Source organism: Frieseomelitta varia, unplaced genomic scaffold (genome assembly GCF_011392965.1).
Source record: "Frieseomelitta varia isolate USP_RPSP 00005682 unplaced genomic scaffold, Fvar_1.2 scaffold_171, whole genome shotgun sequence".
Lineage (NCBI taxonomy): Eukaryota > Metazoa > Arthropoda > Insecta > Hymenoptera > Apidae > Frieseomelitta > Frieseomelitta varia.
The window spans coordinates 440976-459730 of record NW_025109428.1 but is presented as its reverse complement, the minus strand read 5'-3'; the positions used below and the strand labels follow the sequence as shown (position 1 = coordinate 459730).

Genomic DNA, 18755 nt, shown 5'->3' with positions numbered 1-18755 from the left:
TTCGAGATATTTGTGCCTAAATATAATTACAATTTTCTAAATACATACGTGGCAGATTGAGTTACACGTTCGATATATTTTTAATTTTTGAATAGAACTGAAGAACCAATCGTTCATTGAATAAATAATTTCAATAGTGCTCATGCTCGAACGTTAATGTATAACTCGCTTCGTTGTATAAATACTTACAAATTAGTTACTTTCAGACACAAATATCTTGAGATTAAATGGGTTTAATAGCACAGTCACATAACACATTGGGATTGAATTTGTAAATTTAAAAAATTTATTGATGAAGTTGAAATCTCGTAAAAAAAATAAGCTTGAGAAAAATTTATTTCCACTATTCAATATAGCATAGTAAAAGATAGCGTAACTTAAGAAATTTTTCTATCCGACAATAATAAAATAGATATTTAGATGATATTATTTAGCCGAGATGCCTTGTGTAAAATTTACAATTAATATACAGTTGAATAATATTATTTGATTTAATTTACAACTTGTGTTTCATTAAATAAGTTTTATTTTTCCTCTTATATAAATAATATGGAACATTACTACATTTTGCATTTGCACTTATGTAAATATATTTTCTGACAATGTGGATATCAATTTTTCGTTTCAAAACCATAAATTAATAATGTTTTTCTTTTTATAGAGAAGTTATCGAAATTACATAAATTTATTTTATGGATCATAAAAATGTGCGTATCTAATAATTGTTAGATGTATTCCTTAAAAAAGATATCGAAAGTATATCTACATCTTATCACATATTACATATTACTAATTTATGCACCAGTTACATTGGGAAGCAAACATTAATATACTTCAAAAATTTTCTATAACGTGCTTTATGGAAATATATTATTTTATATGTATTTAAATAAAAGATGTCAAACTCAGGCACCATTGGTACTTTTTAAGAAACAGAAACGCTTCAATGTATACAAATTTATATGTACATATTTTTTTCAGATCTTTCGTACATATTAACCTTCAAATTTATATCTAATTTCATCTAATATATGTTTGAATCCCTGGAACTACATATATGCTATTAACAGTGTTTCTAATTTGTGTGTTAAAAATTAGTTTATTCTGAATGCTATATACCGAAAATAATAATAAATATCTTTATTATATATTTCATTTATATATTAAGAAAATATTTCATTCAAATATTTCATAAATATAAGAATATTATAAAACTACGTTATGGTTTAAAAATATAAAAATGGTTGTACCATTCCAGGGTTATATCTACATATATTCAAATGAAAGCACCGTCTTTAAAATAATTTCTTTCTATTTTGACGTGTTGTTATTTAAATTAAAAATCCTATATTTATTTTGATTTGAATTTGTGTTTTTATCCAGTGAATTTTATCGAAATTTTACTACACATAATTATTTAGTAATAAAAATAAATTACGAATTTGTATCTTTTATAAACACTTTTTGATTATAAACAAGAATAATTATTTATAAAATAATATAGCTAAATTTGTTTAGTACTATTCAAATTTTTTAATATCCTTGATACATTAAATTAAATTTATATATTTGACAAATAGTTCTTCTTATTTTCATATTGCCATTCTATTAATAACATAAGTTTTAAGATATAAATAAATATTAATTTTATATAGACTAACTTCTCATAAACAACATTATGTTGAATAAAAATATCATTTAATACTAACTGCAGCAAAGATACTCACTGCAAATATATATTATGTAATTAATTATGAGGTAACTTGTAAAAAAGTGTTATATAAAATTAGCAATAAAAGAATTGAAAATTATTACAAATTGTTAACTGAATACACTCAAAGTCTTCTGCACAAGATGCAAATATGTCTTTTGACTATTAGTTTTTGTGGCATAATATGAAACTCAAAATGAATGATAAAGTATCGCTTGAAATATAGGAACTTATTCATAATACAACAATAATGAAAGTCTCAATAGTAGCAACAAAAGTTTTAAATAATTTGCATGACTTTTCTATGTATGTACTGTCCGTATACTATATGCAATCTAATTAATATATAATAATCCGTGCGTGGATTGAATGAAAACATTATAACAGATAATTTTATGTTGTATATAGTATGAAATCATACCATAAAAACACTATTAAGCATAATATTATAATCCATATTATGAAATCACATAGCTGCATTAAAATATCTTTGAACAGTTTCAAAGAGATTGCACGATATTTTTGGTCAAAATAAAGAATGTGATTTTGAAAAAAGGAGTTATCATTTGGAGTGTAAATTTTCTTCTTCATCATCGCTATAATCATCACTTAAATAATAATTACTCTGCGAGTATTCAAAACGGCCAGTCTTTTTTGGTGGTGGACTGCAACATAAATCATATAAATTAATTAAACTATTTTGAATTAACACCAAATAAATAACATATTTCATATTTACAATCTATTTTTATAAAGAAATATATTTGTAATAATACCAGATAAGTTATACATATATACATATACATATATTATTTACACAGAGAGAAGAAAGAAAATAAAACACATTTTTCACAACAAGCATTGGTTATATTGTGTGTACTGCTTAAAATTTATCTAATGTATTTAACAGTGGAATTGTATACTAACATAACATGCTGCAAATGGATGGTGTGAAGGTTTTCATACAGAGAAGCAGTACAGAATGAAGTGGTGTTGCATGTTAGTCAATTGACGCGAATGCTGTGATGTACCTTGTCTGATCTTCATCATTATTGCTGCTATTACTGCCATTCGGACTGCCATCTCTTTTTGGACTTGCAGGCGGAGATAATGCTTGCATCAAACGACCTTTACTTTCATTCCAAATTGTTGACTATAAAAAGAAACAAATTAAACATTCATTTGAGATTTGAATTTTTAAATCTTAATTTATTTTAGTTTCAATCACAAATAATAAATATATTACAAATACATATAAGATAGATACAAACAATTATTTACAAGTAAAAAGTTTTGAGAAAAATCTTACAATTATTCCTCTTTATCTATACACATATTGTATTGAAAAAGATCTTATGAATAATTCAGAATAAAATGAGCAATTATACGAGTTAATTTAAGTATTATTTATTTTTTTATAATGCATCAGTATATTGTTAATATTGAATACACGAATAATAGTTATTGAATATATTGAATATAAAATAATTGCATCATAAATATTACCTACCAATCTACCTTCTCTTCCAAATAAAAGGAGAAAAGCGTCAATAAAGTCCCGTGATTTTTCTTCCCATTTGCTAATCATATCCATGCGTTTCTCACCAATATTTTCCATCACTCGTTTTCCCTTATCTTTCAGATCATCAAATTTATTTTGTAAACGAAATTTCTTTTCCTATAGTTATATATCTTATTATATAAAATCTCTGAAGTACTATTTAAAAAAAATAATGCATTTAAAAAATATATACTTACATTGAGAAAAGAAACATTAAGTTCTTTGGCACTATAGCCTCGCGCAAGATTTCTTCTTACATAAATATCGTAATCTTTAACTATTCTTGCAACAATATCAGATGTTGATACCCCTTCTGTTCTTTGTGTAGCTACAAACATACCCTTAGCTTTCAAACCTGCATAAACATCTGTACTATCATCTGTCATATAAGGTATATCATCATGAGCAACAAAGTCGATCTGAAAAATTAAATATAAACTGTTTCAACATTTGCTAAATATTTTTAAAAAATAATATACAATTGATTTTACTTTATGCTTTGTAAGAAATTCATCATCCAGTTCCCAAGGTGCATCCCTAACTACTTCATCTACATAGCGACAATGTCTTACTGCATCATATCTTTCAATATCTGTCATAACTGTTCTTCCCTTTTTACTATGTGTTAATTGGTCATTACAAACTAAAATAAAAATTATTTTTATTATATTAAGTTTACATTACATTCTGAAATTGTGAAATTTGTTTCTTTACCTCCTACAATAAGATATACATTAGAGAAAATATTTTTTGCTTGTAGAAGTTGTCGTGCATGTCCTTGATGAAACAGATCATAAATACCATCTGCATAGACTCTAATTTTCCTAGGAGCTAAATCATTATACAAATTATTAATATTATATGTATATAGTATTTAAAAATTTTTATTACTTTCTACTTACAAAAATAATTAATTCCATTCAAACTAACCTTTACCATTTTTTGCCATTTTTAATGTAATACGAATATTATAATCACACGCATTTCGTTCAGCTAGTGCTTCTGGATCATCACTAAAGGGAGCTTCCTTACAAATTGACTGCAATAAATTTGATACAATATAAACAGCATAATAAATAATATGACATAAAATCAAAAAGAAAAAAGGAAAGAAAGAATATAAATATATACAGTTTATAGAATTAAGAATATAAATATATACAAAGAAATTTCTTTAAGAACAAGATTATCTAAACTTTTTTTATTTTTAAAAAATTAGGTACAATATAATAACAACCTATTTAATGATAGGTTTATAATTTTTTTAAATTTTAATTATAGTAGAAATACAAATATAATTTGTATTTAGTTTTGAAAGCAAAAAAAGGAAAGTAAATATCTAATTGTAATGTGTGTTAACAGTAAAATTATTAAAAAAAAAAATTTATTCGACTCACTGGAAGTTCTTTATGGTAAACAGAACTTTCGCTACTATACTTTTTCGGCAAATTTCGACCTGATTCATTATTTGAATTCCTGTTGATCCCCCAAGTCATTGTCACTAGCTGTTAATATTAATAAAAGTATATGTTTCATAAAAGAGAATATAAATGAATATTTTATCAGATATATTGTTAAACTTCTTAGATACAACTTCTTTTAAAGACCTTAAAGTTTTCTATCACATATTCAAATAAAACTTTTTAGGATATATATAACTCTTTTTTATATATCAATAAAATAGATTTATGCTATATTTAATATTGAAATATAAATATAAAATATAATATTTAAATATAATATAGGTTTATGCTATATTTAATATTGAAATATTATATTTTATATTTATATTTCAATATCAGATATAGCATAAATCTATTTTATTGATATATAAAAAGGAGTTATATATATCCTAAAAAATATTTGAATATCTGATAGAAAACTTATTATTTAAAATCTAAATATTTATTGAATTTTTCATTACAAAGTATTTTCAGAATCTATGTTTATATATTTGTTTATAAAACATTTCAACAAGACTTTTTAAATAATCAAATGTTTATGGTTTCATATTAAGATATAATATATCATACAGTTATAAAAAATTTTTGTTTCTGTATGGCTGAAAAATATATTATTTCTAGATGAAAATATATTGTGTATATATACATAAAAAATACAAGATGTTTCATATACATATTATAATATAAAATTTATTCAAACATTAAATCAATAAAACAACAATTAAATGATAAAGCAATCTAAATAAATATCTTATTTAATAAGTATGTTTATTACTGATATTAATTAAGTAATACTTACAGGATAAACAGGTGAATCTTCCCTGGAACAAGATGCATCTTCTCCATTTTGAATATTTGAATAAGATGTAGAATTCAACATAGTTTCTTCTCTAGCACGCTTTCTAGACATTTTTTATTGTTTCAATGTTAGATCCATAAAAATCCTATTAAACAGAATAAGAAAATTTTTATCAATTCTATCGTAAAAAACTAACATATGTATTTATTATAGTATAATCATAAATGATATAAAATATTAAATAGAAGATATATTATATCTTTTACTTGGTATGTATATAATAAAAGATAAATATAAACTCTGGCAGAAACTATAAACTCTGACAGAAACTATAAAACTATTTGTATATTGATTGCATATTAAGTAATTACAACTATAGAAATATATTGTATAATCAATGTACACATTTGGACACTGAGACTATATCAGAGCAAAATAAAAATATAGACTTATGACAGCACTTTATAAAGTTATAATACCAAAGATAAAATTAGCACTATTTAAATTCACTTTAATAAGTACTTTGATTATTTCTAATAATATTTATATAGATATTAATTGATCTACACAGAAATTGATAAAAGTTTACCTGATTTTCATTAGTTATCTAAAATTACTGATCAATGTCATTACTATAGCTTTAGGATTACAAATCATTGTTTACAAAATATTTGTGAATATCGTGTCGTATAATCTTCGGGGAGCAATCAGACATGTGCAGAATTAATTCTGAACAAGTCATATTTGATGTTATTACATATTATTATTCAAGAAAAATGTCAGAGATATGCATTTATTCCCTGCAAAATACTAGCATATTGTTAAAATATGTTTTAAGGTTAAAAAAAATGAATACATAAAACAAAATATAACCAGAAACAACGAATGATACATACAATATTTACAACATTAATAATAATTTAATTATTTAATAAATTTGTAGAGTGAAATCACCCAACTTTCTAGAATAGATCGTTAATGTACTGTCCATCCTTGCGTATATTTTCTTTTTAAACTTTTGCGAGAATTCCAATTGAACAAACCTTTTCACGCCCTAACTTCACGTCTTTTCACACGTTGTGACTGACTACAATGATGAGTAATAGGATATGACGAAAAATCAAAGAGTTCCGTTATTGAATTCGTAAGATTTGCGGGACCTCGCGTGACTTTTATGACAAAACTTGAGAAACAAACTCGTAAAAATAGTTAAAGAAATTTCATATTTTATGTTAACGTAACATACTACCTAACGGCTGATGTAGCAGACGCCTGCCATAACACTTCTTGTCGACATTCTGCGCATTCCATGCGTTTAGTATGCAACCAGGGGTGGAATAACGGTACTACGAACCCCAGGTTTAAATGGTATGGTATTTGTATGTGCGTGAGTTCTATATAGAATACGGGAATTACAAACGAGGACAAGAAGCCATACCAATATCTTTATTTAAATCTAGTTTCGTTTGCATAATTATCGGAAATAAAACCATCGAAATTTATGCTCTAAATTACTCTCAACTGGAATCTTTTATTATTTTCATCTTTATTATGAATGTAAAAATTATCTGCGAAATTGTAAACGTCAATTCTTAAGCGTAATTATTACAATTAATCAAGTTTCTTTAACATTAGTATTAATGAAGTATTGGAAGGAACGTGCTAAGTTCCGACAGAAACAATTTATTTTGTTAAATGTTATACAATATCGATATTAATATTGTATAGCAATTAATTAATATGGTCGATTAATTTTCATTAGTTGGTTAAAATTATTGATATTCTATATGTAGAAAATCATCGTGAAAGAAATTTATCGATACAAAAATAGTATTTTTATAAAACGCGCGCAAAACGTGGTTTAGATGTAATTCGTTTTTTGTGATAAAGCCACATACGTTTTTAAATAGATACACCTTTCAGTTGTCGAAGGAAATAGTAATTGCAAATTAAAACACGGTCAGTTGAAAACTAATTTCACACAATGAATATGTCACGTCTAATATATAAATGTGCTCCGAACATGTTTCACGATAGAATGAGCGCCGGTTGTAAAAGAGGAAGGGGGATAACGATGACGTAATATCGGATGATCACAACGTCACACTCTTTCTATCACATGAGCACAAAATATTTTCAATTGTATAAGATTATTTCTGGGAAATTTAATTCTTTTATACGAACATAAGAATAAAATGTTAACGTTTTATGAAATAATAATCTAAGTTACATTATGCAGAATAATTTAAAAAGTTATAATTTTATATAATTGATATAATATCTTATAACTATCTTTATATTGTATATACACACATATATAATTCATAGACAATACAAATTAAAATAACAAAAATTCTCACGTTGAACATATGTTTCGTTGTAAAACTATTGTATTTTGTTGATAATAAAATTAATTCTGTTGCCTTTGTTCTACAGTATAAATATATGTTCAAGTTTATGTAAATTTGTATTTCTTTAGTCATTAATTTTAATAAAGTTATTTATTATGCAAATATTATATGTATCCAACTGATACAAACTGTTTCAAACTCATATAGCATCTCATTATGAATCTATCTCCAAATACAACATGTAATTGTTCAAGTAAAATTTTCTTCCAACATCTATACTCAATTACATCATTTCAATGGTTGTGCTGGCCTGCAAAATCAATTCTTATCCAGTTGACCAAATTAATATACTGCCTATACTTATATATCTGCCAAGTCTGACCTTACCTGATTGTATCAAGTCTAACATTCAAACAAGTTTCATGCATCTCAGATATTTCAGTAGATTTCAGGTTTTTGACTATTGCTTGAGTGATTTTATGTATATATTTAATAAATAATTTAGTTGACTTTTGCAAAATCACCACGCTTTGTTGAGCCACATGAAGTCCTAATGATTTCTTTCGTTATCATCCAGAATCAATAACCGCAGATGTTTCATACACCTTTTCCTCTCCAGTGGAAAAAATAATAAGTGAATAGTTGAATTCAGTTTATTTAAAAAGATTGCATATCGCAGTTTATCTGACATAAAGTATTATCATTAGATTATTATTAATGACCAGTCCGAAAAACCACAGATTTTTTTTTAACTACTTTAATAGCAGATCTTAAGTTTTTATTTACTATACAAACGTAAGTTGACTCACGGCTGATCAAAAAAAAGATTCATTGATAACGTCAAACTATCCTAAGTTTTATAATTTTATCATCTTTAAATTCACCACAATTAATTTCATCACATATCAGATTGTTCTTGAGAGGCAATATCAGTGTTGAACACATATCGTTCCAGATCATGTTTTAGAAGAGATGAAGCGATGTATATGCTGAGACAGCTTCTTCAATCTAATTTTGTTTTGCCTTTACGAGTAAGAGATTTTTTAATCTTCCCCTTCTCCTCAATGGCCACAATTGCTTCCGATGTAATTCCATCAGTATAATATGTTTAATATAGAAAGTATATTAATAAAAATATTTCAGTTTTAAAAATCTTAAATTTGTATCATTTATTGCCATTTGACTGGTTTATTACTTAAACAAAATGTTAGACGAATTATTTAGAACAGATTAAAGTAATAGGATATATATATATATATACACATATATATATATATATATATATATATATATATATATATAAAATTTTTATTTTCTGAAAAAGTAGAATACAATTCAAAAAAAAAAAAAAAAAAAAAAAATTGCAATTGTTACTATCTAAGCTATAATAAATTTGCAAGGGAAAATTAATCAGTAATTGGATCATATGTTTTATGATATACGATTACTTCATATCTACTAATTTATCAAACACATATTTAAAATTATGTTAAACTATATATACATATATATCATAATAATTATTAAATGCTACAGAAAATGTTTCGTACAAAAAAAAGAAAACATATTTTCTTAATTTACTTTTAATATACTTTATGTGTAAACAAAAAGTTATTTAGTTAAATGGAAATCTTTAATTGAAAATAACATTGTCACTACTTTTATCTGTGATATATTTAAATTTAAATTTAATTTTTCATATTAATAATAATTTCATAAATTTAGATTATAAATTATATATGTATAAAATTTGTATAATATCGATTTGATTGTTTTTTTTTTCCTATTAATAAAAACGAAATGTAACGATGATTATGCTCTAAGATTTATTTTCAGTATTATTTTTCACATTGTAAAAATTTCATTTCTATTACTTACAAAATACATGATTTTAAAGGTAAAGCAAAACAATCAATTAAAAAGCTGAGATTTATTTTAATTAATAATAACTTTAAAATAATCTCTATATAATTATAAGAATTATAATTTTATATCGACTTTGTTTTCACTTTTTTTTTTTTTTTGTCACATGTTACATTTCTCCTGTAATTCTTAATGAAATGTTTACAAACATTGCTTGTATCTATTTCATAAGATCTTCATGAAATAATTAATAAGGCAGTGCCTATCAATCATCAATAATTACATTTATGTAATTCAACTTTACGTACTTAGTTTTAATATTTATATACTTTGATATATATACAAATAAATGACCATTAGTTCTATTCCCCTATATGTCGTAATAAAAAAAATTTTGGAGGAATTCTGTTGCAATTAGACGTAGATTTTACTTGCGATATATTTTCCATTGCAAATTTGCATGCAATAGTAAATATCGTGACAATTATTGTATACAAATAAATAGCAACAAGAACAGGAAGTTGTAATGTTACTCCACTCAGTCATTTTTTTACATCACTGTTCTTAATACACATTGTCATTACACAATAACTGGAAGAAACGTAATGCCCAGCATCCATTCAACTTATTTTAGTAACATGACTTAATTTCTGTGTCATTATTTTATTTCTAAATGATGGGATAATAAACTGCAAAATTACAAGATCGCGCATATTTTACATCAAACTGAAAATGTATACTTTTCATTTTAATATTGTTAGTTGAATAAGGATTTAGTAAATAATGTATTACAACAAAAAGTTTTAGAGCAGTTCATTACGTTTCATTTAAAAGGCATTCTTATGCAGTTCCGTCTAACTTCAACGTTGTAATATTATCGATATTATTATTAAATAACATTTACTGTACCTAAATTTAATAATAAAAATACCTAAATCACAATATATTATACCATCACTCGATGGTAATGAGTTGGTGTTTTTCCAGTCTATTTTTCGCAGTTTCATTACTCTGCCAAAAAAGAACAAGTTTTAAAACGCAGATAATTGGAACGAAATGATCGCAATGACAACAGTATATTTTTAATATTTAAAGAATAAAATTGCAATTACTGTTTAAAAATACTATGCAATTTACAAAGCATTAAGAAAGAAAGAATAAGAATGAAAAAAGATACATAGCATCGTTCGGCTCGAATGGCGGGAAATATAGTCTTGTTTAATCTTTTTACTACATTAAGAACAAATTTATTATTTGATTATGTATTATCTATAAAGTAGATAAAAACAATGAATTTTTAAAATTTTGTCATTGCGAATTCACTTGTATGATTTAATGAATTTTATGTTGCTAGATTTATATGTAACATATCACACTTTATCAAGTAATGACAAACAAATTTTGCCGTATGTAATTTGCAACAATTCCAAATAGTAAAAAATGGGACGACTATTGTATTTGCTAGTGAAATACAACCAACAAATATACGAATTATATCAAATAGTTACATATAATTATTTCTCTTCATAATTAGGCTAGCGCAATTTCCATAGGTATAATGTAGCTACCTAAAATCTGTGAATTTTCCACAAAGCAAATGTCTGTGTGTGTGTTTTTGTTTTTATATCCAAATATTAAAGTTCGAGGATAAAAGCAAATGGCTAATTAGTAGGCTGTGCACGAAGTGCCTCATGCAATGCTTGTTGCTGATCTGCTGTTAATGCATTTATGCATGCTTGGAACATAGATTCGTTGTTCTGAAAAAAAAAAAAAGATAAATTATCAGTATGTTTTAAAATATAAATGTAAAATAAAAATATATTTTATATAATATTTTCGTATTGCATTATACCTGTATTTGTCTAACAATACTAAGAATTCTACCCATAACAGGATTATCTGTCGGCACAGCATCTTTATAAAATGCCTCTGCAAAGAAACTTATTAAACGAGGTAAGTTTGCATTATTTGGTCCTAAAACTGCGACATGATTTGCTTCAATTAAATCACATAAATATCCATAAACATAAGGTGCTTCATCTTCATCTTCTACTACCGGTAGCCAAGAGAGCCTGCATTTAAAAATATTTGATTAATTACTCGTAATATTTATATAATTTACTCGTAATATTTATATAAATTATCACATAAAAATTAAAATCTTACCAATGTGGAAGTATTTCATCAACATTGATTGCTTTATTATTGTATTTAAGAATTTTCGTAACAGCAGATATAGCATTTTCAGTAGGATTGACATTTTCAGGTGATCTAGATTCTGGATCATTTATAACATCCATTAACCTAGGCAAAGCTTCTGCGCATGCCTGTGCAAACGCTTCTCCTCCATACTGTCCTAAAACGCCACAACCATAAGCTGCTGCTTGTCTTACTTCTGCTGATTTATCTGATACGTATTGTATCATCGGTCGTAAAAAGTATTCTTGATATTTTGCACATTCAGGACCACCGAATTCTATTACATCATCAAAAACACATAAAGCCCATTGATGATCTGACCAAGATCTTTCAGGACTTAATAGTTTAACAAAATGACCACAGATTTGATCGAAATAAGGGAAGAATGAAGATTTATGAGTAGTAAACAAAGCATGTAAAATATCTGCTATTTTGCTTAGGGTATATACATCTTCATTATCTTCATCAGCAAGTTGCTCTTCAACAACCTACAATTTGATAATAAATTCTGAACTACCAACACTAACATTTAAATTTTATACTAAATCTATTACTTACCTCATCATAATCTTCATCTTTACGTTTTTCTAATCTAGCCACTGCTCTTTCAAAATGTTTATTAAGTAATTTATCTAATATACGTAATAATTCAGCCATAGGTTGTGCTCCCAAACAACCGGCACCAAGAGTTTCAACACATTTAGCTAATGAATATAATAACTCTAGCAAAACTTCAGATTCAGGTTCCGTATCAATTGCTTTTAAGAGGTCAGGACAAATATATGCCCACATTCCTTCAAGATACTGTGGACCTGTAATTCAGTTATTATTCATAATTATAATATAAAGAGATTATTAACGAATAAAATCTGAGTAATTATTTTATATAGTTATTAATTAACCTTTTATTTTTGCACAATCAAGAAGATATGGTAAACTTGCAGCAGCTGCTGTTCGAACGCCATCATGAAAATAAAATTTCAACATAGGAACCATTAGCCGTACTACTTCTTCTGCATAATCCGCAAAACCTTCTTTCAATTCACGTGCATAGCAAACTAGCATTTCACAGGCGGAAGCTTTGTCTTCTAAGCCAGCAGTTTTAATTCCGAAGTTTTGTTGTTCACCAAGGGAGATAAATTCCCAATCAACATCTTCTATACCTTCCATGTCTTCATTATCTAGTACAGCCACTTCAGGTTTCATAGCTGCTGTACGTAAGACTGGACCCATTACCAATGGTAAATATTGTTCAAATTGTTTACCTATAGAAATTAATTATTAAATATATGCTGATATATTAAAATCAAAATTTTAGTAAAATTTTATCTAAAAGTTTAAACTTCATACCAAGAATTTTACAAATTCGTGCCCACGCAGATATTAAGTAACTAGTTTGTGGATCATCATCTGGAAGATCTCCTTCTGAATGAGTTTTTAGTAACATATCCATAACTTCACTTGCGTCTGCAATAAACTATATAACCATAAAAAGTTTAATTATGTAATAATTTTATTTAAAAAGCATTAAAATATTACTTTAATTTCTCATTAAATATAATAGTATATGTTAATCATACCTTTTCAGGTCCTACTGCAAGTCCTATAAGACTTACGCATTCAATGGTTTTACCACGTAACATTTTATGTTCTTGTTGATTAGCATTTTGAATAATGTATTTTAGACATGGCATTAACCTATCGTAGTATGTTACAAACTGTTCTTCACATGTATCAGCAACAGATGCAATAGTTGTAACTACCTACAAAATAAAATAATTATTATATTATATATGTACTATTTGGTTAATTAATATGCTTACTTGTTCAAGGACAAGTTTGGTGCCTTTTTCAACCAGTTCTTGAAATTTAGCAGTAAGAATTGACTCCAATTTAGCCATAATAGCATCTAAATATGGTGTTAATATATTTTTTGGACAATCTTCACTAAAGTTTACAAGAGCTGCACCGGCATGAGCCTGTACTCTTGGATTTGCGTTATCATCCAAAACCATTAATAATCCAGGAATGACTTTATCATGGAATTTTTTTTCAAATATGGGTGCAAAATCAGTTGACATTTGACCTACTGCGTTACAAGCTGCGTATCTTACACGAGGATGCTGAAAAAAATATACAATTAATAAACAAAAAAGAATAATTGTACGCAAGAGGTAAGAGTGTTCTAAAATTATGTATGAATAAAAAATATATATACATATTTATAATAATCAATAGCCCTTCCCCCCTCTCTCTCACGAATTTCGAAAAAGGTATTTTAATAAACATATTATTAGAACGAAAAATGTATAAATATTAAATTTTGTATTGTATCATAAATGTAACGCTATTATATTTATAATTCTATAATTGTTAATTCGATTCATGTTTAAAAAGAAATTACTGTAATTAAACTTACAGGATCTTGTAAAAATTGTATAACTCCATCCATGATTTGAGGTAATATCGCTTCCATTTGTTTATGGCAACCTTCACCAACAGCTGATATTGCCATGAGAGCAGCATGCCTACAATACAAATTTTTGGCAACGTTACTACAATTACTACAATTTTATTAACTGCTCTTAACAGATTTATAATATAAATGTTTGTTCTATGCCTATGACAGTAATATTGGAATATTACTATCAACTCTCTTGTGTAAGAACATCCCTCGAGAATCTCAAATTTTTAACTATCAGAACGATAGATAAAACAGAGAATAATCCCGACGGTTACTCTATCACAGATGTAACGCAATTATATATATATATAAAATAAAATTGCTGACATTTCTGTGACAAGTGCAGTAAAGTTAAATAAAAATACTTTAAAAGTATGTACCTGTATTTCCAATCACTGTTATTTAACATTGATGCAATATTCTGTACAATTTGTGGTAACATAGTTTTACCACCTAAACCACATGCTAATCTGTCTAAAGCACTTTCAGCAACGACATTATTACTGTCATTATCGTCGTCAACAATTTCATCGGAAAAGCTCCATTTTTCATCCTCTTCTATATCTGTCATCATTTTTAGCACCAATGGTACTAGAGATGCAATATACTTTCCACCAACTTTACGTACCATTGCAGGAGCAGTTTCTGCCAGTGTAACTAGAACTTCTAATGCTAATTGTCTCCACGAATCAGCCATATCTTCATTTGAAAATATTTTCATACACATTTCCATTATAGTTTCTAATTGTAATCTCAAAAATTTCGGTGTAGATTCTGCTAAATCGATTAAAACTTTTAAAAGAGCATCATCTCCTTGTTTTTCTACTGATTGAGCAATTACTTGTATAATTGCTGGTAGTAGCTCCGAGAAATGTTTTTGTATATTTTCTTCCTTATCATGCAAAATGATAAAGGCTCCGATTGCTCTTACTGCTTGAAATCTGACCTAAAAATAAGTAAAATTTGAATGAATGCTTGTATGCCCCGTATCTGTCTGTAAATTAAAACTTCACAAGTTACAGTCATCTGAAGGCAATTTTTTATAGGAAGAAATTGTGACGAGAAGCTTAACTATTTGCATCACGTGTATCATTCTTCCATGTGAGATGTAAAAATATGAAATAAATTTACATCCACATACAAAAATGTATAACATTACCTCATAATTTGCAGAATCCATAACAGACTGTTGTAACATTTGTTTAATAAGATCAAGATAATTTTGTTGCTGATTTCCAAATACACCTGGGACGGATCTATACATTTGAAATATGTAAACGCATGATTTATATTGTATACATTATAATTTAAAATTATATTATTTTTAACAGAAACATGGTAAACTTACGTGAACATTCGAAGAGCATTTTCTTTCAATGCCGGTACAGGACTATTTGCACACTGAAATAGGAACTGCAGAAATTCTGGCCACTGATTATTACCATCTTCATCAATTAAATTTCGTGCAACTTCAGCTGCAACTTCACAAACTTTACGTCGAATAGTCTCTGTCTGTTCATTTTGAACAGATAGTAAAATTTGTTCTTTTAATTGAGCTTGTGCTTCTGGTGGAATCTACATAAAAATGTACTCGTATAACAATATTTTTAGACGTATACAAAAATTTTACATGCATATCATACATTATAGAAAGCATGTGTATAATTTTGTATAATTTTTCATTGAAATATTTTTGATATTTATTGTAGTAATTGTAGTATTATAATAATACATAATATTTTAATAATAGTAATGATTAATTAATTACATATCATTTTTTATTTGATGTTTTAACTTTGATTTTTGCCAAAGAATGATTTATGAAAAAAAAAAAACATACATATATTTTTCATTTGCATAAAATATAACGTATACTTCGATTCTTCAATGAAACTAGCTGCAATTTAAATAAAAGTTGAAAGAATATTTTTTTAAAACAAATATAGGTAAAATCTGAAAGATTCAAATAGAAATTTAATATTTCCATTTATAAAAATTAGAGACTGATTTTTAAATATTTAAAAATAATATTATTCTATTTGAATCATACATTTTAAATTTTGCATACAAATACATTTAATTAATATTTCAAAAATTTTACTAAAATTTATTAATACATTTTGTTCAATATTTGTTAGATACTATATCATATTTATATATCATGTAAATATCAATTTAATAAGTAATGTGGGTTTATATTTCGTCACATACGATAGGTCACTTCATTATTGGCAGTAGTTGTTGGCATAAAGTGCAGAAAGTATTATATGATTAGAAATTATTTTAGTCTTAGTTACTGTAATTTGCTATATATATTAGCATTAAGAACAGAACAATATCTTTTATATTTATATAAAAATACAAAAAAATTGTATTCATTATAAACAATCTTGTCTTAAATGCAAATGTTTTAAAGCCTTCTATTGTTACAATTGCAAAGTGATTTAAAATCAATATAATTAAGATATAATTACTTTAGGGTAGAAATCCATAAACTCGGAAGAAAAGAGACGACGTAACAAGACAGCAGACATAGCACGCATTTCTTCTGTAAGAGCTGCATTGCACAAGGATGTTAAAAGAAATGTCACCTTGCTATCCACTGGGAGATTGTTGTATGCCTCCTATAATATTAAATATATATATACATGTAGATACATACACATATATTATGTAATCTAATTTATCACAAATAAATTTTTTTCTGTTTCAAATAGAAAAAAGTATCTTATCACGTTAATAAAATTGATATGTGTAATAATTATTGCCGCGTTCATAATTCAATTTTGTAATAAGAAAACATTATTTTACTTGAATGAGTTTGTAATTAGTGCTTTAACAGTTACCAAGAGAGAAAAGATTAGTAGAAAAGAAAGAAGCACATGGTATCTGACAATGACATGTTTTATTAGTATAATGTTATTCAAATATTGCAAAAATAAGAAAGTTAAAAATATTTACTATTAATAATTATAATAATATAATTATAAATGCACAAGGATATTTTCTTCGTGATTCAGACAGAAATGCCTAAAACCCAATCGAAAACGTGTAGGCGGGAAAGCAAAATATAGAAATTATAAATCATGCTAAGTAGTTATATATTTCTGGTTACTTAACGCAAACTAGACTGTTTTATTCTTTAGTACCATAATAAAATCATGTAAGCAATATAAAAAAATTATAAAAAAATTTGAACAATATGTACATTGTCTCGCGCTGAAAGTGACATGGACCTATGTAAAAGGTTGGAGAGGTGCATGCTACCGCGCGACACCATTTTGGATTTTATTAGGTTGTTCTAAACACTTGTCAGTATTCATTACAGTTATTAATCGCATTGATCATGAAACTGCTTATATGCATTAATGCTACATAGAAATATTCCATAAGACAGAAAGTGAAACTGTGATATAATAACAATGACCGTCAAACGGTACCCACATGCAGATTCTGACAACACGTTGGCAACGTGCTCGGGAAACAGAGTATCTCGTTTTACAATATTCAGATTTGTTGGCAAATTAATACGTACAAAATACGTGCGTGAAAATTAGAAGAGGTATACGTACCTCTGCTTGTGTCCTGGCATCATTATCCGTGCTAAGGAGTGTGTTTAAAAGCTGTTGAAACTGACCAAGATCTGCCGCCATTGTCGCCGAACGAATGAAGCTACAACGCACACTCATGAGTTGATCGTCAATTGGTATTACCAAAATAACTGATCGAAATATTCCTAGATGCTTGATGCCAACTTCACAATTTTCTTATAATTGAAGATGCTGTGGATAACTAGAATTTTCTTTCTTTTTTTTGGAAAATAATTACATGAAAATAAAATCATTTTCACAAACAAATATTGAACGTGTAAATAAATTTTTATTTAAAATGAAGATTAAATTTTATTCAAATTGATTCTTTCTAATAATTGTTTATATTTCAATTGCTTGACAATATTGGCAATATTGAATTTTGAAGTTATGACATAAAAATTTATATTTACAATTAGAAAAATTTTAATAATATAATAATATAAAGTAGTATAAAATCATTTAAATCATTTTTGTTCAATAAATATTTTTGTTAAAAATAAAAATAATAACAATTAAATAGGTTAAGAAATATAATAAAAAAATAAAATACATGGAAATATAACACGATTATAATTATATATTTTAATTCTTATTTTGAGTAGAATATAATACAATAAAATAAAAGCAAGGTATTTTTTCAAATTTTTTTGTAAAACATTAAAAATGAATGTTGAAAATATCTGATAAGACTTTCGATTATTACTTTGATTAATTGTGATATTTAAATTTCATATGTACTATAAACTATTTT

The 18755-nt window shown here is 26.1% G+C and overlaps 2 protein-coding genes, 1 long non-coding RNA gene and 1 other non-coding gene across 11 annotated transcripts; all 4 read right to left on the bottom strand.

Moving 5' to 3' along the window:
• Positions 1-508: 508 nt before the first annotated feature.
• LOC122538674 (choline-phosphate cytidylyltransferase A-like) lies at positions 509-7704 on the bottom strand. Of its 7 annotated transcripts, none has more exons than XR_006308896.1 (11): positions 7433-7704; positions 6784-6928; positions 5535-5679; positions 4670-4777; positions 4203-4311; positions 3987-4103; positions 3764-3915; positions 3470-3691; positions 3222-3389; positions 2639-2864; positions 509-2376 (listed from the first exon to the last, which is right to left on the bottom strand). XR_006308896.1 is itself a non-coding variant. In XM_043672943.1 (11 exons), exons 3-11 carry the CDS (start codon positions 5643-5645, stop codon positions 2274-2276), a joined length of 1212 nt encoding a protein of 403 aa, XP_043528878.1. In that variant the 5' UTR covers positions 5646-5679; positions 6784-6928; positions 7433-7703; the 3' UTR covers positions 509-2273. The 7 variants fall into 7 exon arrangements, 6 of the variants coding, with proteins under 6 accessions (XP_043528878.1, XP_043528881.1, XP_043528884.1 ...); XM_043672943.1 differs by having other exon boundaries at positions 2743-2864; positions 7433-7703; XM_043672946.1 differs by lacking the exons at positions 6784-6928; positions 7433-7704 and adding exons at positions 6124-6334; positions 6431-6550 and having other exon boundaries at positions 2743-2864.
• Positions 7705-8152: 448 nt separating this feature from the next.
• On the bottom strand, positions 8153-9153 carry LOC122538677. Of its 2 annotated transcripts, none has more exons than XR_006308900.1 (2): positions 8672-9153; positions 8153-8569 (listed from the first exon to the last, which is right to left on the bottom strand). It is a non-coding gene; the product is annotated as an uncharacterized LOC122538677 (long non-coding RNA). The 2 variants fall into 2 exon arrangements; XR_006308899.1 differs by having other exon boundaries at positions 8695-9153.
• An 888-nt stretch (positions 9154-10041) lies between these two features.
• On the bottom strand, positions 10042-18127 carry LOC122538669 (importin-5). The gene is made up of 14 exons (XM_043672924.1): positions 17984-18127; positions 16886-17035; positions 15760-15986; positions 15571-15667; positions 14792-15357; positions 14367-14475; positions 13771-14070; positions 13528-13710; positions 13298-13424; positions 12850-13212; positions 12506-12759; positions 11915-12435; positions 11601-11820; positions 10042-11505 (listed from the first exon to the last, which is right to left on the bottom strand). The coding sequence occupies exons 1-14, from the start codon at positions 18098-18100 to the stop codon at positions 11410-11412; spliced, it is 3330 nt and encodes a 1109-aa protein (XP_043528859.1). The 5' UTR covers positions 18101-18127; the 3' UTR covers positions 10042-11409.
• On the bottom strand, positions 15385-15511 carry LOC122538680. The gene has a single exon (XR_006308901.1).
• Positions 18128-18755: the final 628 nt, after the last annotated feature.

Coding starts and splice junctions, on each gene's coding strand:
- LOC122538674 (XM_043672943.1), bottom strand. CDS start 5,645: ATGTCTAGAAAGCGTGCTAGAGAAGAAACTATGTTGAATTCTACATCT. Junction 4,778..5,534: donor AAGATTCACCTGTTTATCCT/GTAAGTATTACT, acceptor TAATATTAACAG/CTAGTGACAATGACTTGGGG. Junction 2,865..3,221: donor TTGGAAGAGAAGGTAGATTG/GTAGGTAATATT, acceptor TTCTTTTTATAG/TCAACAATTTGGAATGAAAG.
- LOC122538669 (XM_043672924.1), bottom strand. CDS start 18,100: ATGAGTGTGCGTTGTAGCTTCATTCGTTCGGCGACAATGGCGGCAGAT. Junction 15,987..16,885: donor TTATGGATTTCTACCCTAAA/GTAATTATATCT, acceptor ATTTTTATGTAG/ATTCCACCAGAAGCACAAGC. Junction 12,760..12,849: donor TGATTGTGCAAAAATAAAAG/GTTAATTAATAA, acceptor ACTGAATTACAG/GTCCACAGTATCTTGAAGGA.